Below are 16,556 nucleotides of genomic sequence, written 5' to 3' on the forward strand. Positions count from 1 at the left end.
GAGGTGGTCGCCTCCTTGGCCATCGTGCTGTTGGGGCCTAGAGTTCTAGATCCTGGGGGAAGAGACTCCTGAGTTGAGAGAAGGGCCCTACGAAGGGGGCTGCCCATCACCGCCGCCACACGTGAGTGGTGTGGCTTTTCCTCTGACCTGAAAGATGTTGTTCTGGGTGGGGGCATCGATGCCCAAATGAAGCATGGCCTCCCTGGTCACCTCGAAACAATCCTCTGCAAAGGAATCCGAGTCACAGCCCCACATCAGGACCCGAGGTCAGGAGGGGCGACGGGTTGTGGGGGGATGCGTGGGTGCTGCTGGGCCGGCCCAGGGGGCTGGGCAAGGCTCCCCCTACCTTCCAAGGTCCTCTCTGGGTGGGGCAGCCAGGAGAAGGCAGCTCCCTCGGGGAGGCGCCACTGGACCCTCTCGTCGGCGCGGGCTCCTTTGTAGATCTGTGGGGGTGGGGGCGGGCGGCTGAGCCGGGGGTCCCGGGACGCCCAGGCCTGCATGGGCTTGGGCGGGCGGAGAGGAGCGGCAGCCACACCACAAGACTGAGAGGCCCCTGAGGGGAGCCATGGGCCGGCGGGGGCGCGAAAGCAGCGGCAAGCAGCTCTGGGCGTCTCCACTCGGTGCAAAAAAACCCCACTCACCGACGGGGCCTGCGGTGTGGGAAGGAAAGCCTAACCCCGCCTGAGGAGCCCCCGGGCCCAATCTGAGAGCAGGGAGACACTGTCCACACCTTGGGGGACTCCCAGTCTGATGGAGGGGGCACAGTTTAGGGAAGGCCTTGTTCGGTTGGTGGAGGCAGCTGCTGTTCCAGGACAGCCCTCCGTCTGAAGGTGAGCATTTCCCGTGTGGAGACAGGCCCAGCCTCAAGGGCCCTCTGCCAGGCCGAGGTTGCCCCGGGAGCCGAGGGCCAGGGTGAGGCGTCAGTGTGATGTGAGGTTTGTGGGAGTAAGTGGGGCGGCAGTGCTGAAAGCCGGGGGAAGAGGAGGCAGGAAGCAAGGTGGGGCGGGGGGGCGGGTAGGTTTAGAGGGCACAGACCCTTCTCTGCCCTGCACCTGGGCAGCTGTGGGCCCCGCCTGGGACCGACCTGGTAGAAGATATGGAAGTTCCTCTCGCTGGGGGCCTGGCAGGCCACTCGAGTTTTCTCCAGGAGGTAGGTCTGAACTGCAGCTCCCGTCATCTGCTGGGCCCTGGGCACAAGCAGGTTGGAGCCCGTTAGTGGCCTGTTCATTCCAGAGTCATTTATTGGGTACTTATGGTGTGCCAGGCTGCAGCCTCCCCCCGGCTCTTCCACTTAAGCAATGGGGGTCATGAGGACTCGGGAGGACCACTCGGCAGGTCCTGGGTTGGGGGTGGGGGCGGGAAGGGGAAGGGCCGGGACAGTCCCCTCCAACCAGCTCAGGGACAGGGCCCAGGCCTCGGTGCCTCATTTTGCCCCAGCCCAAGGCGGGAACAGAAGCCCCAGCCTCAGGCTCAGAGATGCAGCTGAGAGGTGACAGGTTTAACTAGAAGTCTCCGTGAAGGGGAGATGCCAGAACACACGTGTCAGGACAGGCACGCTGTCCCTGAGTCCCTCGGGCTGGAGCAGCTGGAGTTCCCCAGGTTCAAAGTGTACGCACAGGTTCACTCATCCCACATATGAATGTGCCAGGAGCAGCTGGCTCCTGCCCACAGCGGTGGCCCAGGCTGGGCACTGGCCCCCCACCCCCTGGCCCCCCAGCAGCCAGGGCGGCCGCAGAGATTACCCGTTCAGCTGGAGCTGGATGAACTTCCCGAAGCGGCTGCTGTTGTTGTTCCTCAATGTGCACGCGTTCCCTGCGGACCACCGCTTCTGTTCAGAGTCCCCACGGGCTAAGGTGGGGACAGGCCCCACAGAGTCCCCACAGGCCTACCGGGGCCACGTCGCTATCCTCAAGTCACCTACAGGCCCCTCTACTGGTTTCTAGGTCACAGGGGACACGACTAGGGACTGGGCACTTGGGCTGTGAGCAAATGTGATTCAGTCGTGTTACAGCTTCCTGGCAAAGGGGGAAGAGCCAATCTAGGCCGTCAGGGACTTTTGTTTGAAGGGAAAGGATAAAAAACAAGATGTCAGGACTTCCCTGGTGGTCCAGTGGTTAAGACACAGGTTTTTGATCCCTGGGCCGGGAAGATTCCATGTGTCTCGGGGCAGCTAAGCCCATGTGCCACAATTACCGAAGCCTGCTCGCCTAGAGCCTATGCTCCTCAAGAAGAGAAGTCACCGCAATGAGAAGCCTGTGCATTGCACCTGAAGAGTAGCCTCCACATGCCACAACGAGAGGAGGCCCACCTGCAGCAGCAAAGACCCAGTATTCCCCACCACCCCCCTCAAAAAAAAAACAAGCGGCTACTATTGAGGCGGACAGTAAGGTGCAACATCTAGAGTGCCAACGCGGACACTGATTGCTGTGCATCCTCAGACATGCCCCCTTCTCTGAACCATCAGGAAGCTGTTCAGAAGGACGGGACATGGGCTGGGTGAGCCTCTCCCTCACCTCTGCTCCATCTGCCTGGGCGAGACGGAGAGGACGACAGTGATGCTACCACTGCTGGAAGGAGGCTAAGGGTAGCCAGGAGGCGTGGTTGGGGATCCAAGGCGCCGAACGATAAGTCATTCTCCATCCCGCAAAGAGAGCGTCTCAAAGCACGGCTCCCCTGCCCAGAAGGTGGTAAATTCCGGAGGAGACAGGGCGGAGGTGCTGTGCGGAGGACACGGCTTACCAAAAGCTTCCATGATGGGGTTGGAGTTCAAGATGCGCTGTTCGATCCTCTCGGCAACCTTGTGGCTTTCCCAGGACGTGGGTGAGGCGGCCACCATGGCGTAGAACTTCATCAGGCAGCGGGATGTCCATGTCTGCGGCAGAAACGGCCCTGTGAGAGCTGTGCCCATGTTCCCGTCCACATGTGAGCCTGCCAGGGACTGGGGCCCATGACCGCCCTCTTGTCTGCCATCCATGTTGCTGATCAAAGGGTTGAAAGCGGAATTCAACTGTGTCCCTCACCTGTGTGATGGGGACACTTACTTCTGCTTCTCCTAGCTCCTGAGGATGCATTTAAGAATTGGGAGGCGGTGGTGAGGAACTTCTCTGGTGGTCCAGCAGTTAAGAATCTGCCTTCCAAGGCAGGGGATACGGGTTCGATTCCTGGTTAGGAACTAAGATCCCATGGGCCGTGGGGCAGCTAAGCCCAAGAGCCGCAACTAGAGAAGCCGGTTAAGTGGCAACCACTGAGCCTGTGTGCTCTAGAGCCTGCGCTCCGCAACAAGAGAAGCCTGCATGACACAACTAGAGAAAGCCTGTGAGCCGCAACAGAGACCCGGCTCTGCAAAATGAAGAAAAGAAATGACGGGCGCTGGGACAGAGGAGGACAGCCTACACTGACCTGAGCAGGCTACTGAGCCATGTATTTGTTCACCAACCCTACAGATGCAGGTGCAATTATATACTACCTGCTTTCAAAATGATGAAACTCGGGCATCAAAAACACCTAAATTTTATTGAAGATGACATATTCAGTAAATGATAGGGCTCTAATTTATACTCAGGCAATCTAATTATAAAATCCCCACTGTTTTTATAATCAGCTGAGATGAGGTCTATTTACATTTTAATTTCCATTTGTTCACTGCTAGGACACAGAACCACAAGAGATTTCTATATACTGACTCTGGACCCCTGCTCTATACCTCACTATAAGTTTTTAGTTGTAGCTTTGTTTTGGGGTTTTTTTTGGTTGCTCTTTTAGTATATATATATTTTTAGGTCTTGCTCTGAGGTGGGAAGTGTTCCTTTCTCTGCTATTTTCTAGAAGAATCTGTACAGAACTGGTAACATTAATTTCTGAAATACTTGGTTGTAACTGTTGTTCAGTTGGCTGAGTCGTGTCCGACTCTTCCTGACTCCAGGTGCTGCAGCACGCCAGGCTTCCCTGTCCTTCGCTATCTCCCAGACTTTGGTCAAACTCACGTCCGTTGAGTCAGTGATGCCATCCAACCATCTCATCCTCTGTTGTCCCCTTCTCCTCCTGCCCTCAATCTTTCCCAGCATCAGGGTCTTAAACACTTGGAGGAATCCACAAAGTGAAGCCGCCTGAGCCTGGGGCTTTCTATGAGGAAAGATTTTTAACTATGATTTAAATTTGTCTCATAAATTTAGATAGTCAGGTTATATATTTCTTCTTGTGTGAGCTGCAGCCATCTTGCGTATTTCAAAATATTCTCTCGTTTCATTAAACTGGAGAATTTACTGAAATAAAGTTAATGAAAAAATTTCATCTGTGGAATCTTTAGTTATGCCTATTCTTTCATTTCTGACATGTGTAATTTGTCATTTTCTCTCTTTAAGTCTGGGTAGAGGGGGACTTCCCTGGCAGTCCAGTCATTAGGACTCCATGCTTACACTGCAGGGGGTTCAGGTTTGATCCCCGGTCGGGGAACTAAGATCCTACAAGCTGTGCCTCATGGCCAATAAAAAAGTCTGACTAGAGGGTTATTGATTTTATTGATCTTTAGAAAAAACAGCCATTGATTTCATTTACTTTAGTAATTTTTTCTGTTTCTACTTTAGTGTTTTTATTTTTTAACATTTATTTATTTAAGAACTATGGACACCATTTTGTTGAAAATGGTCCGTATAGTCAAAGCTATGGTTTTTCTAGTAGTTGTGTACAGATGTGAGTCTTGGATCATAAAGAAGGCTGAAAGCCAAAGAACTGATGCTATCAAATTGTGGGGCTGGAGAAGACCCTTGAGAGTCCCTTGGACTGCAAGGAGATCAAACCAGTCCATCCTAAAGGAAATCAACCCTGAAGATTCATTGGAAGGACCGATGCTGAAGCTGAAGCTCCAATACTTTGATCACCTGATGCAAAGAGCAGACTCACTGGAAAAGACCCTGATGCTGGGAAAGATTGAGGACAGGAGGAGAAGGTGACGACAGAGGATGAGATGGTTGGATGGCATCACCGACTGGATGGACATGTGTTTGTGCAAGCCCCAGAAGATAGCGAAGAACAGGGATACCTGGTATGCCGCGGTCCGTGGGGTCACAGAGAGTTGGACATGACAGCGACTGAACAGCGACAATTCATTTATTTTTGGCTGTGCTGGATCTTGGTGGCTGTGTGGGCTTTTCTCTAGGTGTGGCAAGTGGGGCTACTCTCCAGGTGTGGTGCGCAGGCTTCTCATGTTCTCTAACACAAGCTACAACAAATTTCCCTCCAGGCGCTGCCTTTTTTTTTAAAGCACAGATTTTGATATGTTGTGCTTTCCTTTTCATTCAGTTCAAAGTGTTTTCTAACATCCATTGTGATCACTTCTTTGATCCAAAAGATATTTAGAACACAGTTTATATTTTAATCTTTTCAAATTGAGATTTGTTTTATGGCTCAGAAGAGAAAGTGAAAGTGACGTCGCTCAGTCGCGTCCCGCTCTTAGTGACCCCATGGCCTGTAGCCTACCATGCTCCTCCGTCCATGGGATTTTCCAGGCAAGAGTACTGGAGTGGGGTGCCATTTCCTTCTCCAGAGGGATCTTCCCAACCCAGGGGTTGAACCCGGGTCTCCCGCCTTGTAGGCAGACGCTTTACCGTCTGAGCTACTAGGGAAGTCCTAGTAGGCTCAGAAGAGAGTCCATATCAATTCCACGTGTACTTGAATGTACAAATCTCAAACTTTTAATTTTGATTTTATTTCTCCTTTCAATCGCATTTAAGAACAAGGATCTGTGGTTGCCCCCTTTTGGTAATTTTCTTAGGATATTATTAATACTTCTGACCCACATTCGCTCTTCACCTGGGACACCAATTACAAGTATGTAAACCATTTGATATTGCACCAAAGCTCCTGAATGCACTTTTTTTCTTTGTTTCTCAATTTCCTCTTTGTTTTTTGATTTTTATTGACCCACTCTCAAGTTCACTGATGTATTCTTCTGCATGTCTAATCTGCTGATAAGCATAAAGGAGCTGTTCATGTTTTTAATTTTTATCATTTCCATTTAACTGTAGTTTCCATCTCTCAGGAAAGAGACTGGATGAAATCTTTTCTGGAGATACTAACAAGCTCATGAGAAAAGTTATGGGCATTCAGGGTCCCACAGGTTTAGAAAGCTACCCCTGGTGAGATAGCTTTCTAAACTCTTTCATAATCTCTTATGTTTATGGTATCCTGTCCACAAACATAAGAGAGTCTAATCAGCTGCTTAAGGCTTTACTCTTAAGTATGAACAGAATTCAAAGATTATCAGCTCCTTGGTAAACTTCTTTTACATGAATGGCAAATATCACAACAAAAGAGGAAAAGGAACTAGAAGGAAACAGAAACGAAATGGGCAGGAGCCAAGTACAAATCATGAAAGATCCTCAAAGAGGAGAGAAGAAATAAGACCAAGATGCTGGGGGGAAAATAATACTCAGAGAATAAGAAAGAACTCTTAGAATTAAAATGCTTAATAAAGATTCAAAATTAAAACGAACTGAAGGGTAAATTAGAGAATATCTCCCAGAAGACAGGACAAATATTATTAAGAGATAGAAGAATATGTAAGAAAAATAGGATATTAGACAATTTATCAAACTCCCTACTAATGTGAATTCCAGAAGGAGAAAACAAGAGGTGTAAATTATTAAATTATTAGATATAGCATTTTCCCAAACTAAAGGACATAAGTCTCAAGGTTAAAAAGACCTATGCAAAGTATCCAGCACAGCAAGTGAGAAAAGACACGTCACTGTGAATTTCAACACCTATGGATAGAAAAGATGACCCTAAGAACTTTTGGAAAGAAAACACAAACTGCCACTTATGAACTAGTACTTTTAACATCAACATTCAAAGAATATATAAAGAAATAACTTCTAAATTCAGAAAGAAAATTATTTCCAACTTGAGATCAGAATATCCAGCCAACATGTCAAATTAAGGCTCAATAAACACTTGCAGATGTGCAACAACTCAAAATATGCCCTTCATGTGACCTTTGTGGAGAAGCTACTAAAGAAAATGCTCCACTAGAACAAGGCAGGAAAGCAGAGGAGGAAGCCACTGGGCTCCGACAGCAGGGGATTTACCACAGGACAGACGGCAGCCTGGATCCCCAGAGCGAGACAGACAGCTCCCAGGGAATGGCTCCCCAGGAGCCCTTGGCAGCCACCCGTCCGGATGGGAGCAGGAGACGTGAGAGCGCTAGCGAGGGCATCAGCAGGGGGATAAAGCACCGGATGTACCTGCCAGTCGGGCAGGTGTTTCCTGGTTCTGGTGACAAGTTTGATAATAAAGAATAGGTATATAGAAACTATACAACTGAAAACACGGGGGACAGTTATTAAGTAGAGAGAAAGTAAAAATCATACAAGACAGGAAACATAGCCATAGTATATTACAGTGCTTGGCTGTGAACAATACGTACGTAGCTGTAAATGAGCACTATATATGTCAACCTCCTTAGAAATCATAAGACAATTACACATGCATTTGGGGGCAGGGTAACAAGGCTAAACTGTCATCAAAGTAGGAAGTGAACAGAGAAGGTTCAAAAGGGAAAAATCAGTAATTAATTACATAAGCACGTTGTTTAGAAACATGGATGGCCATACCCAAACAAACTGCTAAGATGGGAAGGCAGCTGCCTCTGGAGATAGGGAACAGGGTTGAGAGACACGAGGCAGGGTCGATACTTTTCTCTGTAAGCCCTATTGTATTGCTCGATTTTTGAACTCTGTAACTATATTGGTAGTTATTAAAAATAAATAAAAATTTAAAAAGATACCGGGCCTAGCCCATGACCACAGCAGCTATTCAATGAAGGGTTTGTGAGCTCTGGTTGCATGGGTCTAGGGCCAGGTCCGGCCTTAGCTCCCCAGAGCAATTCTGGAGGATAATGGGCTTCATCCAGAAGCTGAGCATCACCACCCCACCAGAAGCCTTGGCACAGCTCTCAAAGATCCCCTCTGCACTCAAGTCCTAGCCTCATCCCTAGAGCGTGCAGTCTTCATCTGCTTCCTTGTCTGTCTTTCCCATTGGGCCAAGCGTTGTTGTGAAAGTTGCTGAGTCGTGTCTGACTCCTTGTGACCCCATGGACTATACAGTCCATGGAATTCTCTAGGCCAGAATACTGGAGTGGGTAGCCTTTCTCTTCTCCAGGAGATCTTCCCAACCCAGGGATCGAACCCAGGTCTCCTGCATTGCAGGCAGATTCTTTACCAGCTGAACCATAGGAGAAGCCCAAGAATACTGGAGTGGGTAGCCTATCCCTTCTCCAGCGGATCTTCCCAACCCAGGAATCAAAATGGGGTCTCCTGCATTGCAGGCAGACTCTTTACCAACTGAGCTATCAGGGAAGCCCCCTCCCCCAAAAACCAGATGCTGCATTTTTCTTCTCTGTTCCTCCCCTTGCCACTCCTCACTGGCTAGCCCAGGGGAACCTGCCTCGGTGCTTGGCAATGCTTTCATGGGTGACTGCAGACAGAGTGGGTTTACGGTCCAAAGAATCCCTTGAGAAGGTAACGTGGAGGAAAGGGTGGGGTGGCTGGTGAGGCTTGACAAGAAGGGGGCAAGGCCCGGGCCAGCAGGCCTCTGACGGCCACGTGACTCCTTACCCATCCGTGCACGATGTTCGTGTCACCTGGACAGACTGTGCCGCCTGGGGACCACACGACCACACAGGAGACTGTCCTTCCCCGCAGCCGGCCCCACGCACCGCCCTTGCATCAAGGGCAACCCAGAGATGCAGGCGGGCTGCTTCCTTACTGGAACCCCCACGGCTTGGGAGGAGTGCTGCCATGAGCCGAGCATGCCAGTGCCTTACGTGCACAGAAGGCCCCGTGAGTCACGTGCCCGTCCTTCCTGCCTTGCCATTTTACATGTGAAAGAACTGAGTATTTAGCAAGAGCTAAATACTGTTCCGATGTGCTCTTCAACGCTATGCTGGACCCCACAACTGCTGACTTTTGTTTCCAAAGGCTGTCAGAGCTGGGAGAGTCCTCGGATGAGGACATGAAGGCACAGAGGGGAAAAGACTCTCACCTCGGGTCAGGGCAGAGCTGGTGCAAGAGCCGGCCTAGAAGCCCTGGCTCCCGACTTCCTGCCCAGGTCCCACCCAGCGCTGCACACTGACTCCACGAGTGACATTCCCCGGAGCCCCACCCCAGCCTCTCTGCCAGTCCAGCCAGTCACGAAGTTGACAGGGTAGGAAAGCGGCCCGCCTACCTTTCCAGCACCACTCTCTCCACTGACAACAATAGACTGGTTGACTGGCTCGATCAGGCTCCTGACATTCCTGTAGGTCTGTTCACCCACTGTGAAGATGTGGGGCTTCAGTGTCTGAAACATCAAGGGGTGAAAGGTCATGGGAGCAAACCCGTCTGCAGGGAGTGGTTGATGCAGCGATGACTGCGATGGGGAGCCTGCCCACAGCAGTGGTAGAGGCTTCCTCTAGAAAAACTTCCTGGCAGTAACAATGTGAGGCCCAGCTGTGGGTGTGACTCACTCATCTTCTCTCAGTTTGGAAGCAGTGCTGGCCTTGACCAGTCTATGACATTAACATGTTATCCTCCCATCTTATCTTATGTCAGTAGTTTTATTCTGCTTTTTTTTTATGTTATTGCAATTTGCAAGAACTTTCTTACCAGTTATTGCCTAAGAAGTCTGTGCATTAGTTGGAACGCTAACCCTATTTTATAGATGAGAAATCTGAGGTTCATATGGGTTAAATAACCTTCCCAAGGCCACTGAGCAAAGAAAGGCATCTGTGTGATTTGGATTCCAATGTCACTGTTCTCCTTTCCATCAACAAGGATTAATTGTCCTCAGTGTCTGGGCATCAAGCCAGGCACTGAGGACACAGCAGGGACCTGCACGTGGCTTTGCTTTTGAGGAGGCAGTCGCTAAGATGGGCTCTCAGGTCAGACCTCCCTGGCTTCCCATTCAGACACGAACCCTGGATGAGTCGGGTTAGTCCACGCAGACCCAGTGCGGCTCTGCCTGACCTGCAATGATCGCTTGCCTACAGCTTCCTGAAAGGAGGGCGTCGTTCTGGATGCTGTCAGAACCATCAATCTCTCTCTAGGCCTTCACCCCACCCACTTCTCACCTGGACCGTTACAAAGCCTCCAACTATTCAGCCGCTGGTCTCACCTTCCTAAACCCAGCTCCCCCAACTTCATCCCCATGGCAGGCTCCGTTCACAGCCCCACTCCCACCCTGCTGAAGCAGCTCTGTGGATTCTCTCAGCTGTGGTACAGACCTCAACATCAACTGGTCTGTTCCCTGCCTATACCAGCTTCATCCCCACTTGTGTTAAGAAGTTACCCCTCATCCCAATCAGTGGAGATGAACATGTGCTGAATTTTCTAAGGCAATCCTTACCACACGTAATTTTATTCTTTTCCCCCAAAAGTGGTTTTTAAATACACAAATGTGCCCTTGGAAATTCTTTCCTACTAATAAATTCACAATTAAGAGAAAAAAAAAAATCTGTCCATGTCCCTATTTTAGGTTCCAAAATCAGTAAATACTGATTTAGGCTCCAACCTACTTATTTAGGTTCTAAAATAAGCAAGTAGTGCTTTGTCTCTCATTTTGCACCTCCTGGCAAACTTCTGTGAGCTTCTGGTGGGCAGGTCACAGCCCCAGTAGGCTCTGAATGACACCACAGCTGATGAAGACACGGATAAGGACAGGGAAGCTGCCAGGGACAGGAGGGGGAGCCCTGATTCCCTGGGAAGCGGGGGGTCTCACCTGGGGCTGAGAAGCAGCGTGGTACTCTCGCATCAGCTCTGGCGAGTAGAGCTGAGGGACGGGCTTGAAGGGGTTCAGAGCCACCAGGGTGCAGCCGGCGTTGGTGTAGAACGTGTCAGCCATGTACCGGGCCTGCAGACACCTCAGGACTGAGGCAGGGGTGCTGTTAGCAAACCCTGGCTCAGACGGAGACAGAGCCGCACGTATAGACCAACACCCCACCTACCAGAGTTCCCTCTGCAATTAGCCAAGAGCCATGAGATGCCAGCTGCTCCCTGATGAGCAGGTACAAGAAAGATCTAATTAAGATGAACCCCACATCTGGAGCAAAGCTTGTGCTTGGGAGCCTGGGGGCAGCTGCCAGGCTGGAGCAGCCCACCTGGCTGTCCAGAGTCTGGTCTGGCCCGAGGCAGCAGAGCCGAACACCCTCTGGGAGAAGGCGCACCCCTCTGGGGTGGGGTGGGCGGGGGGTGCATACCTGTCTCCAGAGTCACAGGATTCACCTTGGTGAGGTCATCGAGCTGCTGCAGGGAGGCCTCCCCACCCAGGAACTCCTGCAGGCCTTCCCTGAGGGCCTCCCCGCCGTGGGCATCAGAGCCTGAACCGTGACCATCAGCCTTGGGGGGGGGGAAACGGGACTTAGACCTGCCGGCAGCTCCGTCAGGGGGAGGGCTTGTACAGGAGACAGAAGACCGGCCTCTGGGATCACAGTCTGGTGGTTCAAATTGCACCTCCGCCATTTACTAGACCTGTGAGGCTCCATAAGCTTCTTGACCTCTCTGAGGTTAAGCGGCGGCTTCTTTATTTGTCAATAAAGGGAAATAGAATCAATGCACAGGGTTGTTTGGAAGAAAAACAAGAGATATGGAAAGCACTTAGTTGGGGACCTCCCTGGTGAAACTGTGGTTAAGAATCTGCCTTGCAACGCTGGGGATGTGAGTTTGAGCCCTGGTCGGGGAACTAAGATCCCACGTTGCTGCGGAGCAACTAGGCCTGCATGCCACAACTACTGAGCCCGTGTGCTCTGGATGCAGTGCGCCACAATCAGAGATTCCGGGCCGCAAGGAAAGATACCAGACGCCGCAATGGACACCCCGGGAGCAGCAACTAAGACCTGATGCAGCCAAATAAATATCGGGGGGAAAAAGCAAAGCTCTTGGTGCCTTGCACAGAGAATGTACTCAAAGTGGAAGTGTTAGTCGTTTCAGTCGTGTACGACGCTTTGTGACCCCGTGGACTGTAGCCCGCAAGGCTCCTCTGTCCACAGGGTTCTCCAGGCAAGAGTCCTGGAGTGGGGTGCCATGCCCTCCTCCAGGGGACCTTCCCGACCTAGGGATCGAACTCTCACTCCCTCTGTCACCAGCACTGCAGGTGCATTCTTTACCCGCTGAGCCATCAGGAAAGCATGCACTCAGGAAATCAATAAATGCGATCCCTTCTCCCCTGCCGTGTGCTTCAGCTTTCAGATGACTCGGTGCCCGGCCTTGCTGGGCCAGCGGGGGTAAGGCCCGGCCCGAGGTGCGGGGTACTGCGAAGGGAAAGAGCCAGGGTTTGGGCCTTTTTGGAAAGAGACGATATCAGCTTGAGGTGAAAAATCAGCTGTGAGGTAGTACCATGCCTTCATCATCTGCCCCTTGGGACTGAATTTAGCCTGGCTAATTAATTAGCTCCTGCTGCCCTGGTCTACTTGAGAGCAGGCCTGGCTCAGGAGTCAGATGAGGTCAAGAACAAGCACCAGAGGGAAGACGCCATTTCTGCCTCTCCCTTGCCCATCCCCGATACCAACGCTTTATATAAGTTCTCCCCACTTTCCTCCTGGGATTCCACTTCTCCCTTCTCCCAGGGAGCTGCAGGGAAGGTGTGTGAGCGAGCAGGCAGTAACCTGGCTGAAATCTGCTTTCGGAGGAAGGGGTCATGATATAACATGTGTGGGTTTCTTTTTTCGAAATTTTTATTTATTTATTTGGCTGTGCTGGGTCTTCACTGCTGTGCGTGGGCTTTCTCTAGTTGCGGCGAGCAGGGGCCACTCTCTAGCTGGGGTGTGCAGGCTTCTCCCTTCAGCGGCTTCTCTTGTTGCCGAGCATGGGCTCTAGGGCAACCGGTCTTCAGCTCAAGAGCTGAACGGTTGCAGCTCAAGAGCTTAGTCGCCCATGGCAATATGGGATCTTCCTGGACCAGGGATCAAACCCATGTCCCCTGCAGGTGGATTCTTAACCACTGGACTATCACGGAAGTTCTATGTGCGGGTTTCTAATGGGACCAGTGAACCTTAGAGTTCAAAAATCTCCAGCAAAAGTGGCAAGTGTCATTTGAGAGGCCCAGTGATAAGTTTCTTTCCAAAGACGCTGCCTGTTCTCTGAACTTAGGCCCACCACAATGCATGCGCAAGGCAGACTCTCATCTTCAGGATCGACTGCTGAGGTCAGAGCGTGACTGTGTGCATGCAAATCCCTCTACCCTAGTGGAAAAAGGAAATCACTCACACCCAGCCATAATTTATGAACAGATCTGATCCAACCAGACAGGCAGCTGAGTATCATGGCTCCTGAATTGGACTTGAAAGCTCGACTGCCTGGGTTTGAATCCTGATTCCACCATGTCCTAGTTACAGAATCTTATGTAAGTGTCTTAGTCTCTTTGCACCTCAATGTTCCTCATCTGTAAAATGGGATTAGTGGTAGCAGTGGTAGATCTCATAGATACTAGCAAGCACATAAAGTATTTAGAAAAAACATCTGGTTTCTGCCACCAAAAGTTTGCTATTATTATTCTGTTAAAAAGTAGCTCTTCTAATTATGCAATAATATATTGGTGGCTCAGAAGGTAAAGCATCTGCCTATAGTGCAGGAGACCGGGTTTAATCTCTGGGTCGGGAAGATCTCCTGGAAAAGGAAATGGCAACCCACTCCAGTATTCTTGCCTGAAAAATCCCACGGACGGAGGAACCTGGTAGGCTACAGTCCATGTGTTGCAAAGAGTCGGACACAACTGAGTGACTTCACTTCCTTTCACTTTTCATACCAAGGGCCTTAAAACTACCCTGTAATTCTTCTCTAGAACATGATACTACGTAAAGGCCATAAGAATGTTCTGTGTATATAGAAACATTTACAATCGCAAAACAAACCAAAAAACCCAAGTGTCCAAATAGTAGCTTAAATTATAGTACCACCTTAGAATTGAATAAAGCAGGTTACCAAGAGAATAATATCTTTAAATGTTTTAAAAGTTTTTAGGGAGAAAAATTTAGGATATTCTTTAAAATGTCAGTTATCTATGGGCAGTACAATTATGGGTAATTGTAATGTTCTTTTTGCTTATCTGTATTTCCCACATCATTGCAATGAACGTGACCTTGAATAAGTCACCTAACTGCTCTGAGCCTTATCTTCAAAATGGTGGTATAATGGCATTGGATATGTGATACTGTATCCTTCTCAAGTACTAAACAAAATTATATGTGTAAAATGCTTAGTATAGTGCTTACTATAAAGCAAGAGAGCAACACGGAGCAGCTGCTAGTACAGTTATGATAAACATGGTGGTTGTTTAGTTGCTAAGTCATGTCTGACTCTTTTGTGACCCCACAGACTGCAGCCTGACAGACTCCTCTGTTCATACAATTTCCCAGGCAAGAATACTGGAGTAGGGTGCCATTTCCTTCTCCAGGGGACCGTCCCAACCCAGGGATCGAACTGGCATCTCCTGCATTGCAGGTGGATTCTTTACTGCTGAGCCAACAAGGGACGCCCTGATATACATTACTGTTTTTTAAATGAGAGAGAAGTTAGAAATGGACAATAAAAAAGTTCCCTCCGCAAGAAAAAAAAAAAAAAACCTGGAGCAGGTAGCTGTCCTGCCTGCTTCTCTCTGGCCTTCAAGCCTGTTTCACGAGCCAAAGGATCAAGAGGTCAAGCAGTAGAGTCTACCAGGGCTCCTTTGAGGCTGGCTGACCTCACATTCAGTTATCCTGCCTTCCTCGCCTAGGACTTCACCAGTCCAGGAATCATCGTAAACATCTGCCTTGGCCCAGTGGCTGCTGCTAAGTCGCTCAGTCGTGTCCGACTCTGTGCGACCCCATGGACTGTGGCCGCTAGGCTCCTCTGTCCATGGGATTCTCCAGGCAAGAATACTGGAATGGGTTGCCATTTCCTTCTCCATGGCCCAGTGGCAACACTCAGTGAATAAAAAAATTCAGCTAGTATCTGGCATTCTCTTTGGACCAAGAGCTGCAAGTAAAGGATGATATGGGTAGGAGATGGGGCTCCACAGGGAAGGGTGATTTGGAATCCTGCAGGTCCGGGGCCATAGGAGCCTTTAGCAGCAGAGGCCTGCCATAAAGGGTGGGGTTCACATTCCATTAGCAACCCATGTTCCCTGTGATCCATTCATCAGAATTCTTATCTACTTCCACATTGGTCATCTTCTCCCACATTTCTGCACCAGCTGACTCTTTGCCTGGACTGCTTACTTTCCTTCTCCACTTGACTAATCCCTACTCTTTTTTCTGGCTGAGCCATGTGGCATGCAGGATCTGAATTCCCCAATCAGGGGTTGAACCAGTGCCCTTTGCGATGGAAGTGCACAGTCTTAACCACTGGACTGCCAAGGAAGTCCCAACTCTTACTTCTTTAAGGCTCAGCTTTAAAGACCACCTCCTCTTGGAAGCCCCAGGCTTCCAACTTGTCTTTACAATTCAGGCTGTGAGGAGCATCTCTCAGGACTCCCTCACAGGGTCAGGTTTGTAAGGTCACCAAAACACCCCAAGGATTCCCTCATCCAGCTTGTCTTACCCATCCCAGGGAAAGAGCTAAAAACCACAACAGGAGAGATTCAAATTAGGTATCAGGAAGAGCTTCTCGGCAGCAGACAAAAGGCACCAAAGTGACTATCTGAAGACAGAAAAGAAGAAAGGCCTTTAAAGGGGTCTTTCCCTTCCTTCCAGGTCAGGGCAGCCGAAGCATCATTCCAGTAAACGAAAGAGGTGGAGCTGCCTTAGGTACTTGAGAGTCTGGGTTGTCTTAGGGTGAGGACTTTACCTGTTGGAGCATTCTGCTTCAGTGTGGTCAGCCAGGATTCTGGGTCGTGGGCACGAGGAATGCTATCCACCTGGTCATGGGGGCACAGGCTGGGGCATGGGTCCTGCGAAGGGCTCAGCTCTCAAGGAATCTCTGAGACAAGCCACCCCAGAGCCTATGGTAGAAGAGAGAAGATATGGGCCCATACAAGTGATGAGGGTTTCTGCAAGGTGACTCAGTCCTGCTCCTCCCACCAAGCATCAGGAACCAAAATGAGACCCAGGGCGAGCCTGGGCAGAGAGGAAGAGTCTGTCCTGCCCCCTGCCAATTAGGGAACGAACGAAACTTTTACAAGAGCCTCCGGAGCCTCCTGGGGCTCCTTCACGGCCAGTTTCACTACAGGGTTTGGGGTGGGGCTGCAATCTTCTGGGCCAGTGTGCCACGGAGGGTGAGGACACTGGAAGGCAGAGAAGCCTCTCAGGCACAGAGAAATATTCCATCTTAGTATAGCCAGTCCTCGGTGGGGAAGGGAGGCTGGAGTCAATTCTTGATATTCCAGGAAAGCAGTTGTGTGGGACAGAAACCACAGCTCAGTCTTTCACGCGATCAGCCACCTCACCTTCCCTGCCCACCTTCACTCCTCATCTGAAAAATGGAGATAATAAAAGCTACTTTTGCAGGGAGCGGCTGTGAAGGTCAATCAGGTGAAAGCACTCTACGAAGTCCACATCTGAATATTCATTTAGAGGAGAAATACTGTTAGTAAAAGGATGGATGATCCATTTC

The 16,556-nt window shown here is 50.2% G+C and overlaps 1 protein-coding gene across 6 annotated transcripts in view; it reads right to left on the bottom strand.

Moving 5' to 3' along the window:
* The window catches only part of MYO19 (myosin XIX), a 33,511-nt gene that overhangs the window by 15,407 nt on the left and 1,548 nt on the right, over positions 1–16,556 (bottom strand). For 4 of the 6 annotated variants that reach the window (XM_070478598.1, XM_070478599.1, XM_070478602.1 and 1 more), the window contains 9 exons: positions 15,792–15,945; positions 11,231–11,369; positions 10,753–10,901; positions 9,223–9,336; positions 2,740–2,872; positions 1,743–1,812; positions 1,085–1,187; positions 347–443; positions 148–224 (listed from right to left, as the gene is read on the bottom strand). In XM_070478598.1, the coding sequence (XP_070334699.1) occupies positions 148–224; positions 347–443; positions 1,085–1,187; positions 1,743–1,812; positions 2,740–2,872; positions 9,223–9,336; positions 10,753–10,901; positions 11,231–11,369; positions 15,792–15,803 (894 nt within the window). In that variant the 5' untranslated portion in view covers positions 15,804–15,945. The other 2 variants (XM_070478600.1, XM_070478601.1) reach the window with 2 other exon arrangements.

Source organism: Odocoileus virginianus, chromosome 17, assembly GCF_023699985.2.
Source record: "Odocoileus virginianus isolate 20LAN1187 ecotype Illinois chromosome 17, Ovbor_1.2, whole genome shotgun sequence".
NCBI classification, from domain to species: Eukaryota; Metazoa; Chordata; class Mammalia; order Artiodactyla; family Cervidae; genus Odocoileus; species Odocoileus virginianus.